Below are 26,764 nucleotides of genomic sequence, written 5' to 3'. Positions count from 1 at the left end.
CCAGCTCACAAAGTGGGCAAAAACATTCATGCATCTGACATTTTGATCTCCTCACTTCCTTGCATTTCTTTCTAATGGTTCTAGAACTTTATCTTTCTCTGAGGAGCCCATAGTCTAAAAAAGACAAATAAATGATTATATGCTATAATACTTATATGCATTATAGGAATATTATATGCTAAGAATGCTATAAACATACAGAGAGAGAGGGCAATCAAGAAAGATTTCACAAAATAGATGAAAAAGTTTTGCCCATGACAAAGAATATTCCAGGCAGCAATAACACTGTGGCTGAAAGTAGAGACAATCTACATATGCAGACTATCCAAGGAAGTGAAAATTAGTAGTTATATTTGATTGAAGAATAAAGATTAATTTCCTCTTCCTTATTTTTCTATTTTCCAAATTTTAACAATACAGCATGCATTTCTTTAAAGATCAGGAAAATTTTTTACCTTTTTTTTTTTTTAATTAAAAAACACCATGTTGCCCTGACAGATCCCAAACATCTGGGCTCAAGCCATTTTCCTACCTCAGTCATGCACCTCAGCCTCCCAAGTAGCTGTGACCACAATCATTTCATTTCTGAAAGTTAGCTTAGAAAGACCCACAAAAGGCAAAAGGCCTATTTTTCCCTTTAAGAAAGCAGTTTGAACTTAAAGAGGCCAAGTCATAAAATGGAGATGCTAAAGATTGGGAAGAGGGTGGCAGAAACCAAGTGCCTGACTTTGGCTAAAACAGATGACACTGGGGAAAATAATCATAATATTCCCTCCTTGTCTATGTGAGAATCCAGGACTGAGTGTACTCAATATTGCAGGCTTTTCGTCCATATGGTCATTAGGCAGAAATTCCCAGCGGGGGACAAGAGCTGACAGATCAAATGCTTTTTTCATATGTAAAATGGAAAACTGCCTACCTCTCTGTATTTTTGTGCAGATAGGCTGATATAAAATGTAGTACTTAAAAGAACTTAGCACAACACCAGAAAACAACAATTATAATAAGGGGATATTCTTATATCTAAATGAGAAGTTGACACTTGTTTGCTCTATTGACTGATAAAAGCTTTAAGATCCCATTTGCCAAATCTACAGCTAAAAGCTTTGAATGCATAATATACCTTTCTCAGCAAGAACATTGACTTCTTAAGCCTTAAATTAATGTTATTTTTTAACAGAAGTTCTAAATACATCTGGTATTTGCGGTTGTTCTAAAATTAAGCTATTTTTAGAATGATTGTTCTGCAGCATGCAGAAACAACTAAATGGAGCCTTCTTCAAACCCCTAGATTCTAAAATCTTATTGAAAACTAGGCAGAGGTTTCCTTGTTCTCCTCTTATTCCAGCTGGCTTTCTAATTCACTCTTAAGAGAGGCGGAGATTTTTCTGTGGAAAAAAGCCTTCTGTCTTCCAGTTCGACCTTAAAGTAACCGTCCCTTACCCGGGCTTTCTTTTAGCGGGAGTAAGGCCGGTAGAAGAATGTAATGTTGTCCAACAATTCCTGCAGCTTCCACAATTCCTCTCAGGAACCACAGAAAACCACAACCTGCCTCCCACCTCCTAGGTCTTTCTTCCTACTAACCTCGTACGCAAATGCAGCAGCCCCGCCCCCTGTAGGTGACCAATCAGGAAGAGTAAAGCGGCCCGGATGGGGCGGTTCCAGCTTGGCGCTGACGACGAATCACCTGCCTCAGACAGCAGGGACGGAAGCGGAAGAGAGTCCAAAGTCCTGCTTTGGCCTTGGGTTCCGCCGGGGGAGGGGCATGTCCCGTGCAAGTGAGTGAGAAAATCCTGGGGCCCTGTCTACCAACAGAGTGGGGCGAAGAGACGCCTGCGAGCGCGGGAGGGAGGAAGCTCGATCCCCAAAGAACGAGCAGGCAGAACCCGAGTGTGCGGGGGCCCTAGAGACCGGTCCGGTCGGCGCCGCTTTGCTCCAGGCCATGGTGCAGGCGGAGCTCCGGGCGATCCCCAGGTGAGGGCAGCGGCTCCGCCCGGGCTTTCCACCGGGGCAGAACCGGGTAGATGAGGGGTGGGGAAGAAAGGATGCTGCCCGCACTGCTCCGTGGTAGCACCCTCAGCGGCCGAAGTTGCATCAGGAGCAGCAGAAAGCACAACGCCGGCCGAGGAGGCGGCTCGAGCTGTTGGTAAAGTCGCCTAACAGCTCATTCTCTGTAGTATGCGAGTTAACAAAACAACCACAGAGCAGGGCTCCGTATTAAGATCTCCTTTGAGCTTTTTTTCCTCGCTACGCGGATCTGGTTTATGCGAAAACATGCCTTGCACGTGTACCTGGAGGAACTGGAGACAGTGGATTCGACCTTTAGCTGTGGTCATCTACCTGGTGTCCATAGTCGTTGCCGTTCCCCTATGCGTGTGGGAATTACAGAAACTGGAGGTAAGAGGGTCCTGTACTTTCGGCCTCAATCCTTTCGTCTACCTAAGGTTGGAGAAAAGACACTTTCCCCCCTTTTGTACCTTAAACACCCAGGTTTGGTATCTGAAAACCATCCCATGTAAATGAGAGCAGTCTTTGGATATAAACCTGCCCGATTTGTTCACTGTTCTTTCAATCATGCTACAGGATATGTTAATGTAGCTTCTTAGAAGAACATCGTTTTGCAAGAATTCATCATTTCCCTGAAAGCAAGGTAATTTTATTCGTAAAGTCTGATCTGCTGTTCAGGTATTGGACTTAACCATCAAATAAACTACCTTGAAAACCATGTATCAGATTTTATTACCTTTTAATTAGCTTCCTGAATTAAAGGATTCTGGTTGGTTTGACTTTGTGATTTGTCTTTACTTTTGAAGTTAGCTCCTAACCAAAGCAAAAGTTTTGCAAAAAGTCTCTTGTATATTTTTTGATGTCATATTCTTATTGTGACATCAATAAAGTACTACAAACTGGAAACCCCCCAGGTAAATACTAACCTAAGAAATGTGCTTTATTTTCAAATGTATATTGAACTTTAAATTCTGCGTTAATAAAAATCAGATATAATTATACCTTTACTAAGAAACACTTATTTTACAGGAGCTATGACAAGACCATGACTATTTTAGGTCCTTTTTTATTTTGGAAACTTTAAAAATAGTTCATGTATTTTATACATTTGTGTTCTGTATGTTCACTATTATATTGTGTTGACTTTCCCATACTGGATGATATAATATTTTGCTATATTAAGTATTTCTCACTTGTTAGATGTTTAGGTTATTTGAATTTGTCTGCCAAAATGCATATATAAATGTCTTAATACAAATAGTTTTCTTACTTTGAAATATTTCCTTAGTGTATGGTATAGGAACTATTTTTAAGGTTAATGAAAGGTATAACATCTTCCCAGTTTAAGATTTCTTTAGTTGTGGATTTTTAAGTACCACTAACAGTTAAGAAAAATTCTGATCCCAGAGAACACCCTGAGCCAAGTTCTCAACATCTTACCTAGACTCTTCTGAATACACCATCCAGAATATCAGCTAAAATGTATCACCATAAGTGTGTCCTTTCAGTCACTTGTAGCTTCAGAGCAAAAGCCAGTATTCCTATGGCCATCAAGACCCATGGTCTGACACTACTCCCTACCTTCGACTTTCTCTCCTCATGTTCTGGGCTTCCACCACACTAGCTTCACTCAACTTGCTGGGCATGCTCCTTCATTAGATCCTTTGCATTCCTTCTTTATAGAATGCCATTTACCCAGAAGTTCTTAGTCCTTTATGTCTTTCAGTTCTTTACCAAATGTCACCTGGCTACAAGATTCTTCTCAACTTTTTGTATTTCCTTCCTTGCTTTATTTTTCTTTATAAGATTTCCCATCTACTACAATATACATTAAGCTTAGTTTTATCTTCCTCCTCCTGCTCAGATGACTGACACTCAATAAATGATTGAGTCTCAGTGATGAATCAAGTTTTGTGTATTATAGGGTGAGAAATATAAAAACATGGCAACCTGCCTTCCATGAACTTAGTGGTAAAGAGAAATGCAGCCACCAAAATAATAATAGTAGTAATAATAATAATAATAATAAGAAGAAGAAGAAGAAGATACTATGGAAGAAACTAAAAAAGGTCTGAGAAATAAATAGGGAGGGCAGGGTTAATGCACCACTTCAAAAGATTGATCTGTCTGCTGTGGAAAATAAAGTGAAGTGAAGCTGGAAAGCTGTTATGGTAGTTGAGAGATAGTAGATGCTGGGATATGATGATTTATGGCCAAAATCAGGATAGCAGAAGTGAAGGAAGAAAGCTGAATGTGAAGTATCCTTGGAAGTAAACAAACAGGACTGGTAGTACATTGGATTAGGGAGAAGAGACTAAGAGAAAGGGAAGAACCAAAGATGAGTCTGAGGGCTGGGGTTGTGGCTCAGTGGTAGAGCACTTGCCTAGCATGTCTGAGGCACTGGGTTTGATTTTCACACTGCATATAAATAAATGAATAAAATAAAGATCCATCAACATCTAAAAGAAAAAGACGAGTCTGACGTTTGGGCCTGAGCAACTGAGTAAGTGGTGGTACCAGTTACTGAGATGGAAAAATTGAGATTTTTTTATGAATATTTAGTTTAATGAGAGACATTCAAATGATCATGTAATATATGCAGTTGAATGTGCAAGGCTAGAGCTCAGACAGGTTGCACTACAGATATTAATATGGGAATCTGTCTTAATCTACTTAGTCCTTCAGAAGAAAATACCAACCAGACATGGTGACACACACCTTTAATCCCAGCTACTCAGGAAGCTGAGGCAGGATCACAAGTTCAAGGACCTGTCTAAAAATAAAGAATAAAAAATAAAAAGGACTGGGGATTAGCTCCTGAGTTTAATCCCCAGAATCATGCAAACTTTTTTTTTTAATATTGTTTAGTTATCAATGGACCTTTATTTTATTTATTTATTCATTTATTTATTTATATGTGGTGTTGAGAATCGAACCCAGTGCCTCACACATGCTAGGCAAGCGCTCCACCACTGAGCCACAGCCCCAGCCCTGCAATTTTTTTTTTTTTTAAAGGAAGAAAATACCATAGAGCAAGTGGCTGAAACAACAGGAATTTATTGTCTCATAGTTCTTAAACTTTTGCAGTCCAAGATCAGCACACCAGCAGGATTGATATCTGGGTGAAGGCCCTCTACTTGGGTTGGGGATAGCTGCTTTCTTCCTCTATACTCACATGGTACAGAAAAAGCTCTCTGTTGTCTCTTCGTATTATAAGGCCACGAGCCCTATCAGATTGGATTTCCACCCTTATCACCTCATTTAACCTCATAAAGTTCCCATTTCCAAATAACTTGTCATTTGCATTAGGAGTTAGGGTTTTAACATATAAATTTTGGAGGGGACACAGTTCATTCAATAGAGTTGTCAGAATGTAGATAGTATTCAAAACTATGCACTAGATTATAAAGAAGAAATGGCAAAGAACCTAGTACCATCAGGTATGGTGGCACACACCTGTAATCCCAGTGACTCAGGAGGCTGAGGCAGGAAAATCACAAGTTTGAGGAGCATCAGCAACTTAGCAAAGCCCTTAGCAGCTTAGTGAGGCCCTGTCTCAAAATTAAAATGGTTGTGGTAAAGAAACTCTGGGTTCAATCCCCAGTACCAAAAAAGAAAAAGGACTTAGCACCAATTTTAGAAGATATATGGAAAGAATAGGAACTTACAAAGGAGATAAAGCAGCAGCCATTGGGAAAGTGAATGCCAGGAGACTGCTTCAAGAAAGACAGTGAACAATGTCCAATGCTGCAGCAGTGCCCATTGCTCTTCACAAATGGGAAGCTTGTTGGTGATCTTAGTAATGGTCTCAGTGGAGTTTTTTATTATTTTTTTTAATTTTTATTTTATTTTTTGTAGTTGTGCATAGACAGCAGGCCTTTATTTTATTTTTATGTGGTGCTGAGGATCAAACCCATTGCCTCACACATGCTAGGCAAGTGCTCTACCACTGAGCTACAGCCCCAGCCCTTCAGTGGAGTTTTAAGGGCCCAAACCAGAAAGAGTTATTTGAGAAAAGAATATGAGGTGGAAAAGTGGAATCAGGAAAGGAAAATAAACTTTGTTTTTGCTTGTTTGTTTTTGAGAATTTTGACTCTGAGGGGACCTGAGAAATGAATGGCACAATACCTGGAGGAGGAGTGTGTGATTTAGAAAAGGTTTATATTTCTTTATGATCAGAGATGCTCACTGAACCATGTCCCCATGATTTAATGCTAGCTGTAATTTTATTCAGTTCTCTTAAAAACCCCAAAATAGAGAAAGTATCCTCATTTTAGAGCTGTGAAAACTGAAACAAATAAGTGGCTGAGTTGACATTGTACTCAGGGTTTTATATATGATATCCTATCCTTTTCATCTTTTCTCACTAAATAAGTTTATGTATCTGAAATTCTTAATACTATGCCCAGAAAATAGTAGGTGCTCAATAAGCTCTAGTTGCTCTAGTTACAACTATGATTTTTTTAACATATTGGTATCATTATTGCATTGAAACAACAATTCTTTTTCTTGTGCAGTAGCAGCTTATGGAAGTAAACTCTCAAATTGAACAACTAAAGCAACATTACAGGTATCTGTTTGAGCACTAGATATACTTTGACTTATGTTTAAGGACATTTTGTGTGAAAAATACATGTCTTTAAACTCCAGAATCAAAAAGCTCACACTGTGAAAAGCCAGTGGGAGCTGAGACTCTAAAAACCAGGAGGTTCACGTAGCTCATCCCATGCCCATATTGAGGCATACACTCATTTATTGGAATGGCAGGAGAACCATCTGCACCATTTACACTATTTCCTGCACTCTTTGGCCAAGTATGTGTAATTGAAGTCAAATAAATTAGATGCATACATGATGACACATGCTCTGTAGACTTTTTTCCTTGTCCTGCTCATCCTTATGCTCCTGAGAGCTAGTCTTTTTCAGTTCTGTTCTATTTCTTTCAGAAGGATTAGGCCCAGAAAGCACTCGCCTTTATTTGTCTTTACTCTGTTTTGAAGCATTTGGCCAAGGGAAAATTAACTTACTCCTGGAGGCTTACTTTTAATGTTTTTTGTTTTGTTTTGTTTTGTTTTGTTTTTTTCTTTCTTCTTTCCTCAAATGACCTTAGAAAAAAATCTACTCTAGGGGCTGGGGTTGTGGTTCAGTGGCAGAGCACTTGCCTTGCACAAGTGAGGTACTGAGTTTGATCCTCAGCACCACATAAAAATAAACAAACAAAGATATCGTGTCCATCTGTAACTAAAAAATTAACAAATATTTTTTTAAAAATCTACTTCTCCTTATTTTGTGAGTCAAAACAGCAAAACAACAACTCATGACTGCAAAGTTAAAGGATATTGTTAATGGTATTTTCATATCAGTGTGTCTCAAATTTGAACAGATTATTTAGATAAATATAAATTTAAAATAAATGTAGTGATTATATTGATTTCTACAGATACTAATATTGACTTATTCTATGGTAATGTTGCTTAAATATGCACACACATTAAATAGGTTAAATTATTTATGCATGACATAAAAATCAAACCAAATATAAACCAATAATTCAAATTAATGACATTAATGTGGACAAATGTTTTTCTAAAGCTAAATTATCACTTGCACAGTCAAAATGATACTCTGATGCAGAATTTTTTAAATTTGGCATGACTGTACTATAATGAGTCAGTTCTCTAGTCATTTGTTTTATGATTGTTTGAAAAAAGAACTTTCTTCCTTCCAGCACACTGTGAGGATGGTTGGCCTTCATTAGCCACAAGCACTTCATTCTCCTTTAAGTCTACTTTTTGGCACTAAGACAATCACAAAAATAAACACGGGCATTAAAACTATTTGGTGATATTGTTCTTAAATATTACCTTGTAATAGAGAAACTCTATATGCTTGCTATTATTTTCTTAGATCATTAAAATGAATACTCAATTTTTAAAAATGAATATTTAATTTTACTCTATATATCTGCATTTCAAGTTTTTTACACATTTTAATTTAGAAACTCATTGTTGTAAAAATGTACTCCATATTTTTGTTTTCTACCACTTTAATCTTTGTCTCCTAAAGGGGGAAAAGAATCTCGTTTAAAACAATGAAACTGAAAGTTGTGGGCTTCAATTCTATTTTAATTGTTAACTACAGAAACCCCTCAAGTATCAAAAATAGCTGAATATCTTTTTCCTTAAGATTAAAATAAAACAAAAAAGGATTCACTCTCTTTGAGGCCAGATTACAAGTTAGTGTAATATTCATGCCTAGTGCTGCCCAAATAGAACAGGGATACAAATAAGGGTGTTTTTACCAGCAGGTGGATTTTCAATCCCAAGTATAATGTTAGAAATTGAACTTTTTGGAGATAAGATATTGATCAAATGTTTCCCTAAAAAAGATATTAAAGTTTTAAAGAATGATAATATCCTGAATAGACAGTGTTGTATATAAGAGAAGTGATACATATTAACACAATTTTTTGGCAGTAATCAATTAAGAAGATTAATACGGATAATATATGTAAAGAATTCAGCAAAATATCTGACAGCACTCAACAAATGTGCACTGCTGTTTTCATACATACGAGTTTACTAAAATGTTTAACAAGAACTTGAAGAAAGTGTTGGTAGATTTTTACCTTTGTATGTACAAAAGGAAAGAAATAAGTAAAAAAAAAAAAAAAAAGATTTTTAGATTTGACTTGCAGAAAAATTTTTAAACTTCTGCATAACTCCAAACACAATAATCCGACATAAAAGGCAAATAATAAGCAGGAGGTGGGGAATGGTATGCTGTTGATAATCAATTGAAAATTTAAGAAATAAAAGTATTTTTTTGAGCGCTTTAGTTTTCATATTAGAATCCATACTAACGTTTTCTTTTGTTCCTTAAGGTTGGAATACACACCAAGGCTTGGTTTATTGCTGGAATCTTTTTGCTGTTGACCATACCTATATCGCTGTGGGTGATACTGCAACACCTAGTGCATTATACACAACCTGAACTACAAAAACCAATAATAAGGTCAATCCTAATATATTTTGATTCTACTTGTGTTGTGTTTATTTATTTCATAATATGACATAAAATGTTTTTAATTTATGTTTTGCTTTCCAAATAGGATTCTTTGGATGGTACCCATATACAGTTTAGATAGTGTAAGTATATTTCATTTTATCTCATTAAGAACTCTTTTGATGATGTTAACTGTGCTTATTACAGAATGCTTCAGGAAATGAAAATACATTATTGACAAGGAAGAGTTAAATTAATAAGAAAAGTGAAAAGGTTTACTTGTTTTTAATGACAAAAAAAATAAAATATGAAAATATGAATCTTTTAAATTTTTCAAAATCTATTTTCTTTATCTTTTAAAATATCAGATTAGTAGCCCTTACTCTTTTAAGGAATATGATACTTTAAATTTTAGTCATACCTCAGTTTCCACAAACCATTGGTTCTGGGAGCCCACACACACAGATTCCAAACCTGCTGATGCTCAAGTCTCTTCTATAAAATAAGTAGTGTTTTTTTGTTTGTGTCAGTATTTGTCAGTATTTTGTGGGGCGAGGGTCATACTGGATATTGAACCTGGGGCACTTTACCACTGAGCAACATCCCCACCCTTTTTTTTTTTTTTTTTTAATTTTGAGACAGAATCCCAAAATAATTAATTTCTTTTCTAGGTAAATATCTGATCAATATTTTATCCACTAAATAAGGTGGTTTTAAGTTGCTGAGGCTGGCTACCAACTTTCGATCCTCCTACCTCAGACTCCCAAGTCATTGAGATTAGAGGCATGTGTCACTATGCCCAGCTATTTCAGATATTTTTGAGCCATGATTGGTTGAACCTGCAGATGCTGATTCTGCAGATATGATTCACTATTAGGCTTTTTTACTTACATCTTTTATTTGGACCAAAAAATAAATAGACTTTCCCCAGTGGTAGATAGGACTCCTGCTCTAATTTGATTAGATGGTTAAAAAAAAGTCTTTAGCAGCATTTTCTGTGATCATGTTAAGAAACATTTCAGATTACATTTGAGAACTCAAGTAATTTAGTTTCTCTCCTCATGTTTATTATTTACTGCAAACACTTTTTATTTATATCTAAGTTGCCTATTACTTATAAAATGTGTTTCACAGGACTGGGGATGTAGCTCAGTTGTAGAACATGCACAATGCCCTGCATTCAATTCCTATCACACAAAAATAATAATTCATTTCAGATTGTCTGGTAGCCATCATAGTGATAAGTTTTAGTGAGTGTAATTTAAGTATGTGAAATCTGAAGTTTCAAAACTAGCTTATTGAAGCAGTAATTCATGTTTTTCTAAGCTGCAGCTGTGTTTTTAATGTCTGTGCTTTTTCATAGTGGATAGCTTTAAAATATCCCAGCATTGCAATATATGTGGATACCTGCAGAGAATGCTATGAAGCTTATGTCATTTACAACTTTATGGGATTCCTTACTAATTATTTAACTAACCGATATCCAAATCTGGTATTAATCCTTGAAGCCAAAGATCAGCAGAAACATTTTCCACCTTTATGTTGCTGTCCACCATGGCCTATGGGAGAGTAAGTATGTTCAACTTTTAATTCTTTACTGTTTTGGTTGTTTTAAGCAGTTTTTAAGTACCAGTCAGTTCTTTGGAAGGCATTGTGTTAAGAACAAGGCAAAATAAATAAATAAGATAGAGTCTGTGCCCCAAAAAGCTCAACAGTGTATTGCAGGAGGAAACCTTAGAAATCATTGAATCACCAACCATTCTTTCACATTTGGGAACCAAGCTCTGCAGATCTTGTATAGGATCACACAACTAATTAGTGTATGATATGAAATAGGGGAAACAAATAACAATGTTTATTCTAGCGACATGGTAGTTCGCCTTATTCCTGTAGGATGTAAAGGAAGAATAAAGCATATATCATTTACAGTTTGCATTTTGAAAAGTAAGTTGAGATTAAGATTGCGTATATTAACCAGGCATGGTGGCACACGCCTGTAATCCCAGAGGTTTGGGAGACTAAGGCAGGAGGATCTAGAGTTCATAGCCAGTCAGCAATTCAGCATGGCCCTAAGAAACTTAGCAAGACCCTGTCTCTAAATAAAATATTTTTTTAAAAAAAAAGGGCTGGGAATGTGGCTCAGTGGTTAAGCACCCCTGGGTTCAATCCCCAGTAGCACACACACACAAAAAAGATTACATTTATTACATAAAAGAACCACCAGATATTTTTTTGCAAGCCAACATCTGAAAGCAGTGGTTTGAAAAGGTTAATTTTGCAGTACTATTAAAGATACATTGGAGAGAAAAGAGATGGGGAAATAAATTAGGTTGCAATAGTTAAATTGTGATATAAACTGAAAAAGAGGGGTGAAATTGGAAAAGAAAAGGAAAACAGTAAGAAAATGCAACTGAAAAACCAGTATGATTTGTCACCGGTAGATGGGAAGCAAGGAGGATGTTATAAGCCAAGGTTAATGGAATGGTTTGGGTTTGGTGATCAGTATAAACATAAACACAGGGATGGCCACATTGCCTCCCATGCAGTAGAGAACCATTTGTACAACATTCTGATAAATTCTGTTTCTTCTTAACTTGGAATGAAACGGAACTACTTGGCATTTTGAAATAATTAGCTGCTAATATGTTCATTGATAAATATGTATTGAGCACCTTGGTGTATAGATGTACCACAGTGCACAAAACAGACCCAGACCCCAGGAATTTAACAGTTTGATGAGGATGGTTAGAAATTAAATGAAGACACAAATATTTAGTTGCCTATTTCAGGAAATGCAGTAAAAGAAAATTAACCAGAAACCATGAGAGACAGAAGAAAGTAAAAGGTTGGGGATCAAGGAAGAGATACTGTTGCTCAGCTATGAATGTAAGAACAAAAGGAGATTTGTTTCTAAAGAACAGGTTGAGGTAGTCTCTGGACTCAGAATTATTAAGAGGAGTCTTGAAAGATATGGAGATTCTTGTTAAACTGAACTCATAGTATTCTTGCTGAAAGCAGGCCAAGGGCTTTTAGATATCAAGAGTAGAGGATGAGAAACTTGATTCAGATATCAGGGTGATCAAATGTCAAGGGTCGGGGAAAATGACTTAATGGGATTCTTTACCTGGACTGACTTAAAGCAAGCCAAGGACAGTGCCAAGGATGAGACCCTAGAATGTTCAAAGGAATTTGTCTCTACTGTGTTCAGTGTAAGTTCATCAAATGAGAAGCCATTATAGGATGGTATTCAAAGAACTGTTGTGAATATTTGATTTTCAAAAATTAACTGGTTTGTAGAGACTGAATTAAAAGCGGGCAAAGGTATAAGCTGAAAGAGATAAGAGATTATAGTAATCCCATGTATTTGATGACATCATATGGCAGCTTAGCTTTGACCAGGACTCTTCTATTAATAAAACACCTAAAAACAAATAAAAATATAAAATAAAGAACCTGAGATGGAGCTCTAGTTGCCTCTTCAAACCGGCTCATAATTGGCAGATGTTCAAACTCACTCCAAAGCTTTTATAAATGATACCTCTAGTCAAAATTCTTATACTCCATGCCTGTACACTTCATTTGTTCCTAACAAGTCAGTTACATTTGTTCTCATTAAATCTCTTTGTGTTGACTTCATTTCTATCTGAGACTTTTGATTTTGACACTTGCTGGTTGAATAATATAACTAATGGTCAGCTGCTCATTCACAATATAATTCAAGTTTTATTGCCTTTGAAAAACTTTAAAATGTTTATCAGAATCATATCATGTGTGGTTGGATGTGGTTTTAGTAGTAATAAAACTTTTCATTCTGATAGATATGAATACAGTTTAGATTACTCGTCTCTCGCTAATAGATAAATGGTATTAATATATTTGATAACCAGGCAATTGTTTCAGTAGAATGTTTAATACTTTCAGATTCAAATGCCGTGGAAAGTTTGCAGTCAGTAGATGATAACAACAGTCTGCTTTTCATACTCTGATTTCTGCAACATAAATAATGAATGCAATCAGTTTTCTCTTAATGTATATTCAATTTTATACAGGTAGTTCATGGAGAGTGGAGAAATAGGGACTCAATACATTTATACTTCTGTAATTCAGACAGATATTTTCGCAAAATCATACTAACCCATCTTATTATTCTTCTTTCTCTCTCTTATTTATAAAATTGGGTTTTAGTCCACTAAGTTGAATTTGACACAATTGAAAAATATTGCTCTAAGTTTGTACCTTGGCATGTATATATTAGGTCTTTTAGGTTTTATTCAGCTTGGATAGTTAATGGCAAATTATTTTCTGAAGTGTTATGACTGGGATATGAGGTGTCCCCCAAAAAGCTGATGGGTAAGACAATGCAGGAGTGTTCAGAGGTGAATGATTAGATTATGAGAGCTGTGATCTGATCAGCCAATTAATCCATTTGGTGGATTAATATTTTGAAAGGACTACTATACTGGAGGTAATTATAGGCAGGTAGGGGATAGCTAGAGGAAGTAGGTCACTGAGGGCATGCCTTGGACGTTATATTTTATCCCTGGCACATCAATCTTCCCCCTCCCCACTTTCTCTCTCCCTATCTCTCTCTCTCTCTCTGTGCTTCCTAGCTGCCACAGTTGACAGCTTTCCTTCATCATGCCCTTCCACCATGATGTTCTGCCTCACCTCAGGCCCAGAGCAATGGCAATGGGGTCAGTTGACCATGGGCTGAACCTCTGAAACGATGAGCCCAAAATAAACTTCTTGTCCTCTAAGTAGTTGTCAGGTATTTTGGTCACAGCAGTAAAAAGCTGACTAACACATGAAGTGTGCTTAATTACTGTCCTTCCAACATCATAGAACAGTTTTGATGAATCACATCTGTACCTGCTTTTGGAATTACCCAGACTTCATTATGTTTGCCTATCGTAAGGATGCACAGTGCTATACCACTATTGTCTTACTCTGGATTTTCTTGATTAGTAAGCTGGTTGAATATCTTTTCATAGCTTTGTTATTCACTTGTATTTCCAATTCTAAAGAATGCTTGTATTGTCATTTTTTAAATGGGTGTCTATCTGTATTGTAGAATAACAGTTTTGTTTTGTTTTTTAATACCTTTATTTTTTATTTTTATGTGGTACTGAGGATTGAACCCAGTGCCTCATGTGTGCTGAGCAAGAGCTTCACCAGAGCTACAACCCCAGCCCAGAGTTATAGGGGATCTTTAAACATTTTTACCATGCCTTCTTTGATGTGTTAAAAGTATCTTCAGTTTTTTATATACTTTGGCACTTTCATTGTATCTTTTGATAAATATTGTGTCTTTTTAATTTTAATGTGCTTGAATTTATCAGTGTTATTTTATAGTTAGTTTTGTCAGGGTCTTATTCTAAAAATCCATCCACATCTCAGGATTAAAAAAGTGTTCTTTTTTAAACACTTCAATTTTTGCTGTTAAGACTTAACAGTTAAATCTATCTTAAGTTGCTTTTTTTTTTGTTGTTGTGTTGTTTTTTTTTGTTGTTGTTGTTGTTGTTTTGTATATATGTTGAGAGGTAGGAATGCTGTTTCATTTGTACTATTGGATAACTGCCCGGCACCATTATCTTCCTTCTTCCTCATTCTGTCATATATCAAGTTTCATAAGTACAGGTCTTTTTTTCCTCATTTGGTAGTTAACTTTTCTATCCCCCTGAGCCAGTTTCATACATTAGTTGTTATTGTCAGTAAACCTTAAAACCCAAACCCTATTGCTTTGGTTTATTCTTGCATCTTAGATATTTATTTTACAATCAGTTTGTCAAGTTCTTTGAAAGTGCCTATGTTTGGTTTTCTTTATTAAAATTAAAGTCATTTCTGGACTGGGGATGTGGCTTAAGCAGTAACACACTCGCCTGGCATGCGCGGAGTACTGGGTTCGATCCTCAGCACCACATAAAAATAAAGATATTGTGTCCACCGAAAAACTGAAAAATAAATATTAAAAAAATTCTCTCACTCTTTCTCTCTCTCTCTCTCTCTCTCTTTAAAAAAAAATTAAAGTCACTTCTTAGTACATTGACACCTTTATGATTTTGGAGTCTTCTTATTCATGAACATAGTGTAGCTTTCCATTTATTCAGTGCTTTTATTTTTTTTAGATGTTGATGAACTTTTATTTTATTCTTTTATTTATATGCAGTGCTGATAATCGAACCCAATGCCTCACACATGCTAGGCAAGTGCTCTACCACTGAGCCACAGCCCCAGCCTTATTCAGTGCTTTTAATCTCTAAGTCTAATTTTCTCAACAGTCTTGCACATCTCTTGTTGACTTTATAAGTACATTTTATTACTATTATAAAGGACATCTTTTTAAAATGTTATTTAACTGCTACCTGTGTGTAGTGTAGAAAAGCAATTTATATTTGCATATTGATATTATGTCCAAAAATCTTTTGAAATTTTCTTTGTAGATCTTAAGTTCTCTGGAAGACAGTCATCTGCTTATTGGGTATCTGTCTCCTTTCAGTTCTATAAGTCATATATTCTTTTTCTTCTTACTGTCTTGATATCTCTAGACATTCTTGTCTCATTCTTGATTTTAAAGTGAATTCTTATGAAACTTCAAAATTGAATTTAATGTTTCTAAGGGTGTTAAATATTATCTAATGCTTTTTTATACTTAGAGAGATGATCAGGTTTTTTTCTTTAGTCTGTTAATACAGTGGATTGGAATAATGGTTTTTCTGCTGTTAAAACTCCTTTGTGGGGCTGGGGCTCAGGGGTAGAGCTCTAGCCTAGCATGTGCAAGGCCCTGGGTTCGATCCTCAGCACCACATAAAGTAAAATAAAGACATTATGTCCACCTACAACTAAATATATATATATATATAAATTTTTTAAAAAACCTCCTTTGCAGGGACTGGGATTGTAGCTCAGTGGCAGAGCACTTGCCTCGCACATGTGAGGCACTAAGTTCAATCCTCAGCACCACATAAAAATAAATAAACAAAATAAAGATATTTTTTTTTAAAACTCATTTGCATATTGGTTATGATATATTACCTTTTATACATCTTTTATACTAGATTAGGTTTGCTAATATTTTGTTTAGAAATTTTATATTTATGTTGATGAATAAGATTCTTTTGCTGATCTTGTGTTACTTTTCATATGCAGTCTATACTGGATGAATAGAAATTATTGACTCTGTTTGTATATCATAAGAAGAGACTGTATACTCTGTCTACAAAGATTGGACCTGAATTTTTCTTTGTGAGAAGACAATTATAGAACTTTAGGCTGCCTGTTGTTTCTGGAATCATTTTTTTTAGAAAATTGTAGTTTTAGGGAATTAGGCAGAACACAAAGTTTTAAAATATAGGAATGTCTATTAGTTTATATCTTCTTAATCGTTGGATTTGTCTCCTCTTAATTGCTTGGATTTGTCATTATGACCTTCCTTCCATTTCTTTTTTTTTTTTTTTTTTAAAGAAAGAGTGAGAGAGAGGGAGAGAGAATTTTTTAATATTTATTTTTTTAGTGTTTGTCGGACACAACATCTTTGTCTGTATGTGGTGCTGAGGATCGAACCCAGGCCGCACGCATGCCAGGCGAGCACGCTACCGCTTGAGCCACATCCCCAGCCCTTCCTTCCATTTCTAATAGGAACTATATTCATACATTTTCTTGCTCAGTCTTGCCAGAAGTTTGCCTATGTCTTACTATTTTCAAAACTGACTTTTGGCTTTGTTCATTCTCACTGTATTATGCTTGTTTTCAATTTCATTGATATCTGTTTTATTTTTATTTGCTTTCTGCCATTTCCTTTCATTTATTATGTTCTTTTCTTAACATGTTAGATTGTTAGCTCATTAATTCACAGCCTTTAATACTGCAAATGACTTCAATTTTCCCCCAAATAGTATATTTACTGAATCCCATGATTTTGTTATTTAGTATATTCATTATGTTTTAGTTTAAGGTTTTCAAATTTTCATTGAGATTTCTTCTTTTCTTGTTATTTTGGAGTTTTTAACTTTCCAAACATGAGCATTTTGCTTTGGCTTATTCTTTTATTTATTTTCACTGCAGTCAGAAAATATACTATGAGACAGTCTTTGGAACTCATTAAGATTTGTTTCATGGTTTCTAGTTCATAATCAGTATTTATAAAGGTTATCCTCTGTGTTTGAACATGATGTATATGTTATTAGTGGATTGCTATGTTATACCTAGATGTTCATGAAGTCAATTTTGTTTTTCAGTGTTTCTGTCTCTGTTGATTTTTGTTACTTTTTCTATCAGGTACCAAAAGTGATTCTTAAATTCTTTTGCTGATAATGAATTTTTCAATATCTTCTTGTACTTCTCAATTTTTACTTTCTATATTTTGGTGATTTTTTTTAAAAATGTCTCTATTTTTTAAATAATTTTTTTTTAATGTGGTGCTGAGAATCGAACCCAGTGCTTCACACATGCTAGGCAGGCGCTGTACCACTGAGCCACAATCCCAGCCCTTGGTGATGTTTTAGTAGTCCATGAATGTTTGAGATTACTTTAACCCATGAATTTAACTTCTAACATTATGCCTTAACTTTTTACATTTTAAATAGTCTTTCTGGGACTTTTTGGTTGTTTTTTGTTATTGTTGTTTTTGGGTTTTTTTTGTTTTGTTTTGTTTTTTGTCTTAAAGTCATTTTTGTCTATTACCAGGCTTCCCAACTTTCCTTTGTTTAATATTAGCTGGACGTATTAGTTACATCCCTTCCATGTACTAATGAATTAAAATTCTAGTTTCTTAAAAAAAAAAAAAAAAAAGGTCCACAGGGGCTTTTAATTCTAATCTTCAAATATCACTTTAGGGAATTTAGGCCTTTGTGATTACTTATAGGTTCATTTATTATAGGTTCATTTATATCTTGCTATCTTTATCTTTTTGTTTTCCATTTTTTTCACTATAATTTCTTTCCCTTTTCCATTGATTATATTTTTTTAAATAAACTTTATTTTGTAATAATTTTAGACTTACAGAAAAGTTGCAAAGACAGGGCAGATATTTCCAATATATCCTCATCTATCTTCCCCCTATATTACATAATCATGGTTCATTTATTATATTAGAGTTCTTCAAGAGACAGATCTTATAGAATATATAGTGCTGTAGTCCCTTGTATCTTTGAAGGATTGGTCCCAGAACCCTTACCCATACCAAAATCTGTGGTGCTCAAGTCTCTTATATAAAATGGCATAATATTTGCATAAATACGGGAAGTCACTGGTTAGGCCTGGCGTCCAAAGGCCAGGGATCCTAGAGTTCGATGTCCATGGACAAAATAAAAAGATATCCCAGCTTTAGGGGAGAGAGAGACAATGGTGCAGTACTCTTTTTAAGTACAGGATCTGTTCAGATTTCCCAAGTTTTTCCACTAAAGTCCTTTTCTTTCCTAGTTTCCAATTCAGGAATCCAATTGACTTTAGCCTCTTTTTCAAAGTATTTTTTTCATTTACTATTTTGAGATAGTATAACAAATATCTGTATTACACCATCTGCATTTAACAAATGTTAATCTGTTATAGGTTCACAATTGTTATTTGCAGTTATAAAATATAAAAGAAAATAACCTTGAAAACCAAAAGCTTTTTCATAACTCATTAAGTGGCAAAGCTGTATTTATAATCCTAGATTATTTATAATTTTAGTCTTATGATTGTACCCATTATGAAATGTTCATTTTTGTGGCAGTTGTAGCTATTTGTTTCATTCCTGGTGCTATTAGATCCCACTGGTAGTCTTTTGTTGTTATTTTTCTCATTCTGATTTTATTTGGTTTTCCTTCAGGGCTGATTTAGAAATTATATTTTCTATTTCTAGTCTTTCTACCACTGATTAAAAGTCTCAATTTTACCATGGCTACTTAAAATCTAACTTTAAATTAGGCATCATTTTGGGGATAACTTTTTAAAGTCCTTTGTAGTGTGCAGTGTGGACTTAACTATATCTTTAACAACTGTTTTAAACAGGATGTTTGTTTTTGCCTTTTTAGAGTATTCAAACAGTGATACTTACTCCCTGTAATAATATTTTAAACCAAACTTGTTGGAAAGAAACCAAATCCTAAGTATCCCTTAAGGATAAATAATTTTCTAAACATGCATTCACATATGCTGATGTGCTTGCACACACATCCATAATTCGTTAGTTTTTTTCCTAGACAAAAAGGGACTGTGTTAGCTAGCTGTCACTGTCAAAATACCTGAGATAATCAATTTTTTTTTCTTGTGCTGGGGATTGAACCCAGGGCCTTGTGCATGCAAGGCAAGCACTCTACAGACAGAGCTATATCCCCAGCCTCATGGAATAATCAATTTAATAAGGAAAGGGTTTATTTTGGCTCATGGTTTCAGAGGTTTCAGTTCAAGGTTACTTGGCCACGTTCCTGTGGTCCTGGGACAGCAGCACAGTATATCATCATAGGAGCACAAGGTAGAGGAGGCCTGTTTACCTAGTGGTAACCAGAAAATAGAAAAAGGAAGAGACTGAGGTTCTAACATTTTCTTTAAGGGTACCTCACAAATGACCTAATTTCCTTCCATCAGGCCCTGCATCCTAAAGTTTCCACCATCTCCCAGGCTGCCACCAGCTGGAGACCAACCTTGAACACTTGGGCCTTTGGGGAACTTTGAAATCCAAACTATAGCAGGGACCCACTTCTATTCCTTTTGTTTTTTGCACTATTCTGGAATTTGAGACTGTACAGAAAAGGGGATTTTTCAGAAGACAATGTTTTGTCTAATAATTTCAGAAATTATAATAATTCAGAGATAATTTGTTTGCTGCCATCTAGGATGACAAAATTGGAGGAATTAAAAATAAATATGTTGTCATTTATCAAAGCCATTTTAATTTGTAGGCTTTGAGGATGTTCTGATAGTATTTAAATGAGTAGTTGAAATACTAAGGTCATTTTCTTTTTCAGAGTATTGCTATTTAGGTGCAAACTGGGTGTACTGCAGTACACAGTTGTCAGACCATTTACCACCATCGTTGCTTTGTAAGTACACAGATTTTACATTTACAAACATGCTTTTTTTTTAATCCTGTACTTTTATGTGGAAAAAACTAAATAGAAAAACAGAATATTAATTTACCCTATTTTAAAAAGAATTTGACCTTTGTTTCTTTATTTGTTCTTACATAGTGCCAATGATCAAATTCAGTGCCTCACCTATGCTAGGCAAGCGCTCTACCACCAAGTTACAACCCCAGCCCTTTACATTTTAGTGATGCAAATCTAGGCTGCTTTAAAAATCACAAATTAGAAAAACCCTACTCTGTTAAATAATGTGACCATTTATAGGCACTCACCATAGGATTTACATCTTCTAGAGCATACTATAAACCTTTTTGAAAAACGTATTTCCTTTTCAACATTAATGTTCACACAGCTTTACAGAAACTGATGCATCAAGTTAAAGCATGCTACGGGGCTGGGCCTGGGGCTGGGCCTGGGGCTGGGGTTGGGGCTCAGTGGTAGAGTGCTCGCCTAGAATGTGAGAGGCACTGGGTTCCATCCTCAGCAACACATAAAAATAAAATAATAATAAAATAAAGATACTGTGCCCACCTATAACTAAAAAAATATTTTTTTAAAAAAGTTAAAGCATGCTACTTTAGGCAATTACATGAATTTGCTTCCTACATAGTTAATTTACAGTATATTGGGATCCTATCTTCCAAAAATAAATCATATTTTTCTTTAGAACTTGAGGTAAAAATGAAGTATATTTGCTGCCTAGCAAAACTATTCCATATATATCTAAGAATCTACAAATAATGTAAAGCAGGTATGTTTTATCTCCTAGTCCTTATATTCTATATAATCACAAAGAAAAGATGGAAAGACAGACTGGTGAAAGAAAAAGTCAATTCTTTATTCTGCCTTTGAGCTAGGAATGATTTAGCCAACTAACACTAGTTTATTTAATGATTATTCTTCCTAGTTCAATGTATGGGTCTTATTTTGTATTTCCTACAATTTGGTGGAATTCATCATATGTAACATTTCTAGAAAAATGTTTTTCTTTTCATTTTTCAACCAATTCTGTGACCAAAGTCAAGTAATTATTTAGAGGATAATTCAAATAAACTGACTTCTGTATTTAAGTATTTCTATCATTGTACTTAAAATACATGTTGATGTAATTAATCATGAAGTTGTCACATTTTTACCATTTTATTAGAATCTGTGAGCTGCTTGGTATATATGATGAAGGAAACTTCAGCTTTTCAAACGCATGGACTTATTTGGTTATAATAAATAACATGTCACAATTGGTAAGTAAATACTCATTTTCTTAATTCTAAATTAGTCTATATATAATTAAATTTTTGGCACAATTTCTTTTTGGAATAAAGCTTAATTGCTTCCTTTTAATCATTAAAATTAATTTATACAAAAAAATACTTGAAATTCAATGTAAAGATATCTTTGTTAATTATTTGGAGACTTCTACCATAGCCTCTTGATCATGATTATTCATTTATCTCTGATTCTCATTGCATAGCTATGTGGGTATGTCATAAACAAAAGTATGAGACTCCCTTAGTAAATAAAACAAAGTGCACAAACACATATACCAGGCTTATTCAGTGAGAGAAAATGTCTAATGTTATGAGACAGTAGAAGGTTTAATTTAAAATAGGGCAATAAAATTCTCTGACATCATGTATTTGGAATTAAAGGAAATTTAAGACTGCTAAGTTTTAAAAATGAATGATGTTCCAGAAATACTGTAAAGACATATCTGTCTTGTCCTGTGAGCGTAAAATGTGCATTTTATTTAAAATCTTTTGTTAATGCGGTCAGCAAAATAATTTAGATGCAGTGGATGCACATATGATATTAGATCTATAGAATAAAAATTAAATGTCTGTGTGTCCAGAGCTTCCTGACATGTTCTTTGTGACCACTAATTGGAAATCTTTTTCTGGGACTCTATTATAAAGAAATGGTCAGAAGTATTTTGGCTTTAGTATGAAAGCCTATTAGAACAAATGGCTACAAACAATCCAAAGCCTGGTGTAAGAACAGATTAAATATATTATGGTCTTTCCATTGTACAAACTAGTATGCAGTAATGAAAAATAATCCTTATAAAACAGGAGAAGTTACATAGTAAAGTGAAAAGATAATGCTAGGCAACACAGTTTTATATTTAGTTTATGACAAGTATTTAATAACCAGCCTATAGCTAGGGATATAGCTCAGTGATAGAGAACTTACCTAGTATTTGTTAGACCTTGCCCTGAGTTTGATCCCCAACATTGGATATTAAAAAAATAAAAATCAGATGTATAAAAAAATGGTTGGATGATAGGAGTCTGAGTAACTTTTATCCTTCCTTTACTACTTTCATGTTCTAAAATATTTAAAATCCACATTTTATAATTCAACAGGAAAAAGTAAAATTTTAATTAATATATTTTTTATTTGTTCTAATTAGTTATACATGACAGCAGAGTGCACTTTGACACATCATACATAAATGGAGTATAACTTCTCATTCAACTGGTTGTATATGACTTAGAGTTACACAAATATGATTCATTCTACTATCATTCCTACCTCCATAAAAGTTAAATGTTTAAGAAAAGTTCATTGTTACTCAAATACTAAGTTATTATAACTGAGTTCTAAAATAAATCTTGAACATTTATTATTTTAAAAAGTAAATTCGACTGGACTAGCATACTGCCTGCAAGAAAAATTGTTTCTGATTATTTATTTTCAGATTTTGTAGTCATAAATTTATTGAAATTGCAATGTGTGCTTTATTTTATAAAGTACGTACTATGTTACATAAGTCATTACAAGGGGATGGGGATATAGCTTAGTGGTAGAGCTCTTGCCTAATATGTAAGGCCCTGGGTTAAATCCCCAGCATTACAAAAACAAAACAAAACAAAGAAATTACAGATTGTTTTTTTATTTTGACTGACCAAGAACCTTTTCTTCCATTCACATTAGGCATTTGTTTATTGTTCTTTGTAACAGACACCCAGTAAGTGAATACTTAAAAACATTCTCAGAGAGACATTATAGATCTCTTTTGAGAAATTTCATGTAGTGTAGGTTCCTCAAGTCTGTTGTTAATCTAAAACTAGAATAAGTCTAGAAAACTTTGCCTAAAACATTACTCTTTTCTAGGTCTCTGGTTTATACTGTGAATGTTTCCTTACTATAGTTTTTCTTACTGAGGAAGCTTAAATGCTGATCTTATTTCTAGTTTGCCATGTATTGTCTCCTGCTGTTTTATAAAGTACTAAAGGAAGAACTGAGTCCTATCCAACCTGTTGGCAAATTTCTTTGTGTAAAGCTGGTGGTTTTTGTTTCTTTTTGGTAAGTGTTGTTTTCTCTTAAATGTTCTCATTTTTTAAAGGGCAATAAAACTGTCAATTAGGGAGGATTTTTAAAATAGTGTTCATGCAAATAAATTAAAAAATGTCTTTATTCACCTTACAGAAGTTCATCCCTTAGCCCTTCTAGGAGTTTCATAAAGAAATAATCAGATGGTGATTATAACATAAAGAAGAAAATAATTTGTTTTGGCCTAAATATCTCAAATACTAAAGAAATAAAAAAACCTGACATAGAATACTTAGTGATGGGAGGAAATGCTCATCAGTAAGTATTCTTTAAAATACCAGGCAAAACTATACATGATTTGTTTAGTAAAATGGTGGGAAATAGGGTCCTAGAAACAAATACACAAAATAGAAACAATACAAAAAGGAAAAAAAATCCATAAAATTCCACTGCTAAAAATAATAAGCATTTTGATGCATATGTAGTATATAAAACTCCACAGAAATAGTTTGATACTGTAAAACCTTGTGGAACTCAACAGTATGGTCATTGTTTTTTCTTTTGTCAGTAAAGAAAAATATAATTATCATTGTTGCTTGGGTTATTTATTTTTGCTTAGTATTCTATCGTGTAGGTAACTTGTTAGCCTTTTATTTAGATTGTCCCTAACTTTTTTCACCATTATAAGCAGTACTGAATATCCTTGTGTGTAAATCCCTGAAAGCTTGTCTCATTTTGCTGCTGAAATTACCTGGGGCATTATCTCTAGATATCCTTGAAGTGCTCAACATGACTCCCTAATTAAGTCAGACCCCTTCTGAGTTTGTTTCTGGCTTTAATCCTTCATACAAGACTAGCTTCAAAATTATTGCTTTAGCCAGGCATGCTATATTACACACCTGTAATCCCAGCAACTTGGGAGGCTGGCAGGAGGATCACAAATTTGAAGTGGGGCTTAACAATTTAGCTATAGACTCTAAGCAATGTAGTAAGACCCTGTGTCAAAATAAAATATAAAAAGGCCTGGAGATGTAGCTCAGTGGTAAAGCTCTCCTGGGTTCAATCCCCAGTACCAAGAAAGAAAAAAAAAATTACTATTTTTATGAATAACTTAAATAATTCATATATGTGCAAACATTTGAGTGTCTGCTTGTCCTTTATTTCATCTTAAGTGCCTATTTTACAAGGTGTTAGGCACTGTCTAGGTATAGAAAGGACTTAAAATCTAATTATTCATATGTACTTTCAAAACAAAAAAATATGTAAACCAAGTACTAAAGTTCTGAGAATACGTAACCCAAATTCATCAGATAAAACTAAATGAAGAGTAAATCTGTAAAGGAAACAAGTATTAAATATAGTTTATTGAGGAATATATTATATGTGCAGGTAAGGGGTGGTGGTCCACAGGTTGCACTGGGATTTTAACTTTTAAATGGCATATTTTTAAAACAACTGCTCGTTTTATGCTTGATATAGATTTGGCGTTTACCTTTTCCTAACATATAGGCAAGCAGTAGTTATTGCTTTGTTGGTAAAAGTTGGCGTTATTTCTGAAAAGCATACATGGGAATGGCAAACTGTAGAAGCCGTGGCCACAGGACTCCAGGTAAGTAGTGCTTCATCTCTGAACCCAATAGAACTTCACTATTTATTTGTTAAGCATTTTTATATATAATCTCACATAACACTACGACACACAGGCTATGGGGCCATGACTATTATCTTCACTCGACAAGTGAGGAAACAGGGAAACCCTGGAGAAAACAGCTGCAATTACCAATTTGTAACAGAACCAGAAATAAAACCTGGTTTTTGATCCTTCTAGTCCATTTCTTTCTGCAGTTTCCCTCTTAGTCCTTGGGTGGTGGATTGAGAATACAATGTACTCTGCTGAGAAATATTTGTCTGAGGTAGTATTTTTTGAAAAAATGGACAAATGTATATAATCTGGGGGTAAAAATTTTTGATACTTAACATACTTTTCAAAACTACTTGGAGCAAAATAGCAGTTTATAAAAGTAGATTAAGTAAAAAGATGGCTAATTTTGTTGCTGTTGTTGTTATAGGACTTTATTATCTGTATTGAGATGTTCCTTGCTGCTATTGCTCATCACTACACATTCTCATATAAACCATATGTCCAAGAAGCAGAAGAGGGCTCATGCTTTGATTCCTTTCTGGCCATGTGGGATGTTTCAGATATCAGAGATGACATTTCTGAACAAGTGAGACATGTTGGTAAGTACCAGCCATTTAATTCTCCTGAAGAAGTAGATTATTGTAGTTCTCCTACTTAGGCCATTTACTAGTTATTTAAGAAATGAAAGAAAGAAAACCATTTAAAGCAGTAACGAGGTACAGGCCCTTCAAATTGGGGGGAGAGGAAAAAAAGGGGGTAGTGGGGAGCTTTTTTTATGATGGTAAGTTTATAATGGTTAAAATACTTTTTGGCTAATGTGAAATCTTTTGTATTACTTTAAAGGACGGACAGTCAGGGGACATCCTAGGAAAAAATTTTTTCCTGAGGATCAAGATCAAAATGAACACACAAGCTTGTTATCATCATCATCACAAGATGCAATTTCTGTTGCTTCTTCTATGCCACCTTCACCTATGGGTCACTACCAAGGGTTTGGACACACTGTGACTCCACAGACTACACCTACTACAGCTAAGATAAATGAGGAAATACTTAAAGATGCTACAGAAGAGAAAAAAGAGGCTTTAGATAAATCCATGCACTCCTGAACAGTGTGCAAAAGCAAACTGCTTCAACCATGTTATTCTATTACCTGGTATCCCTTGGCTCAGGATTTTGTGCTTGGGACAAGCCATAAATGATGGAAAATTTCAACATAAACACAGGGGAAAACCAGGTACAACTACTGGATTTATACATGTTGAGTTTTGTATATCACAAAATAATCAGTCTAAATTTCCTAGACTTAGACTTGATTTCTGAACATTAGAACATCACATACTCAAATGGTAGAAGATGACTACAGCTAAAATGCTCCTGATGTTACACTGCATTATCTAGAGGATGGACCTAAATGAAGAAAATTTAAAAATCAGTGCTTCCTACTACTGCTGCATGAATATAATGCTCTGGACAGAAAGCATAAATTCAGAAATATGAATTAGTGGAACTTAATCATAATCATGTGCCATATAAGCTTACCTAACAATTATTTCTCTACTTCCCAACTGAATGTCTTTCAATAAAGAAGAGTTTATCATTTATTTTCTGCAACTTTTTATGTCTCGTTCTTTAAACCTAATGCTTTAACAAAAATGTTTTGATTAGAGGCATAGATCAAAAAAATGAAATAAATTTTTCCTCAGTGCTATTAAAAGTGGCAGCAAATGTAAATTTGGCTGAGTGGTCTTGATTATTCATTAAACTATACTTA

The 26,764-nt window shown here is 34.6% G+C and overlaps 1 protein-coding gene across 1 annotated transcript; it reads left to right on the top strand.

The window, feature by feature from the left end:
* Positions 1 to 1,747: 1,747 nt before the first annotated feature.
* Positions 1,748 to 26,594, top strand: Tmem184c (transmembrane protein 184C). Its single transcript, XM_076864607.2, has 10 exons — positions 1,748 to 2,397; positions 8,891 to 9,021; positions 9,119 to 9,155; positions 10,376 to 10,581; positions 19,959 to 20,033; positions 21,223 to 21,316; positions 23,269 to 23,381; positions 24,858 to 24,957; positions 25,418 to 25,589; positions 25,834 to 26,594. The coding sequence occupies exons 1-10, from the start codon at positions 2,179 to 2,181 to the stop codon at positions 26,097 to 26,099; spliced, it is 1,413 nt and encodes a 470-aa protein (XP_076720722.2). The 5' UTR covers positions 1,748 to 2,178; the 3' UTR covers positions 26,100 to 26,594.
* The last annotated feature ends 170 nt before the right edge of the window (positions 26,595 to 26,764 follow it).

This window comes from Callospermophilus lateralis, chromosome 8 (genome assembly GCF_048772815.1).
Source record: "Callospermophilus lateralis isolate mCalLat2 chromosome 8, mCalLat2.hap1, whole genome shotgun sequence".
NCBI classification, from domain to species: Eukaryota; Metazoa; Chordata; class Mammalia; order Rodentia; family Sciuridae; genus Callospermophilus; species Callospermophilus lateralis.
Note: the sequence above shows the minus strand (reverse complement) of the source record. Positions and strands in the feature narration are given on the sequence as shown.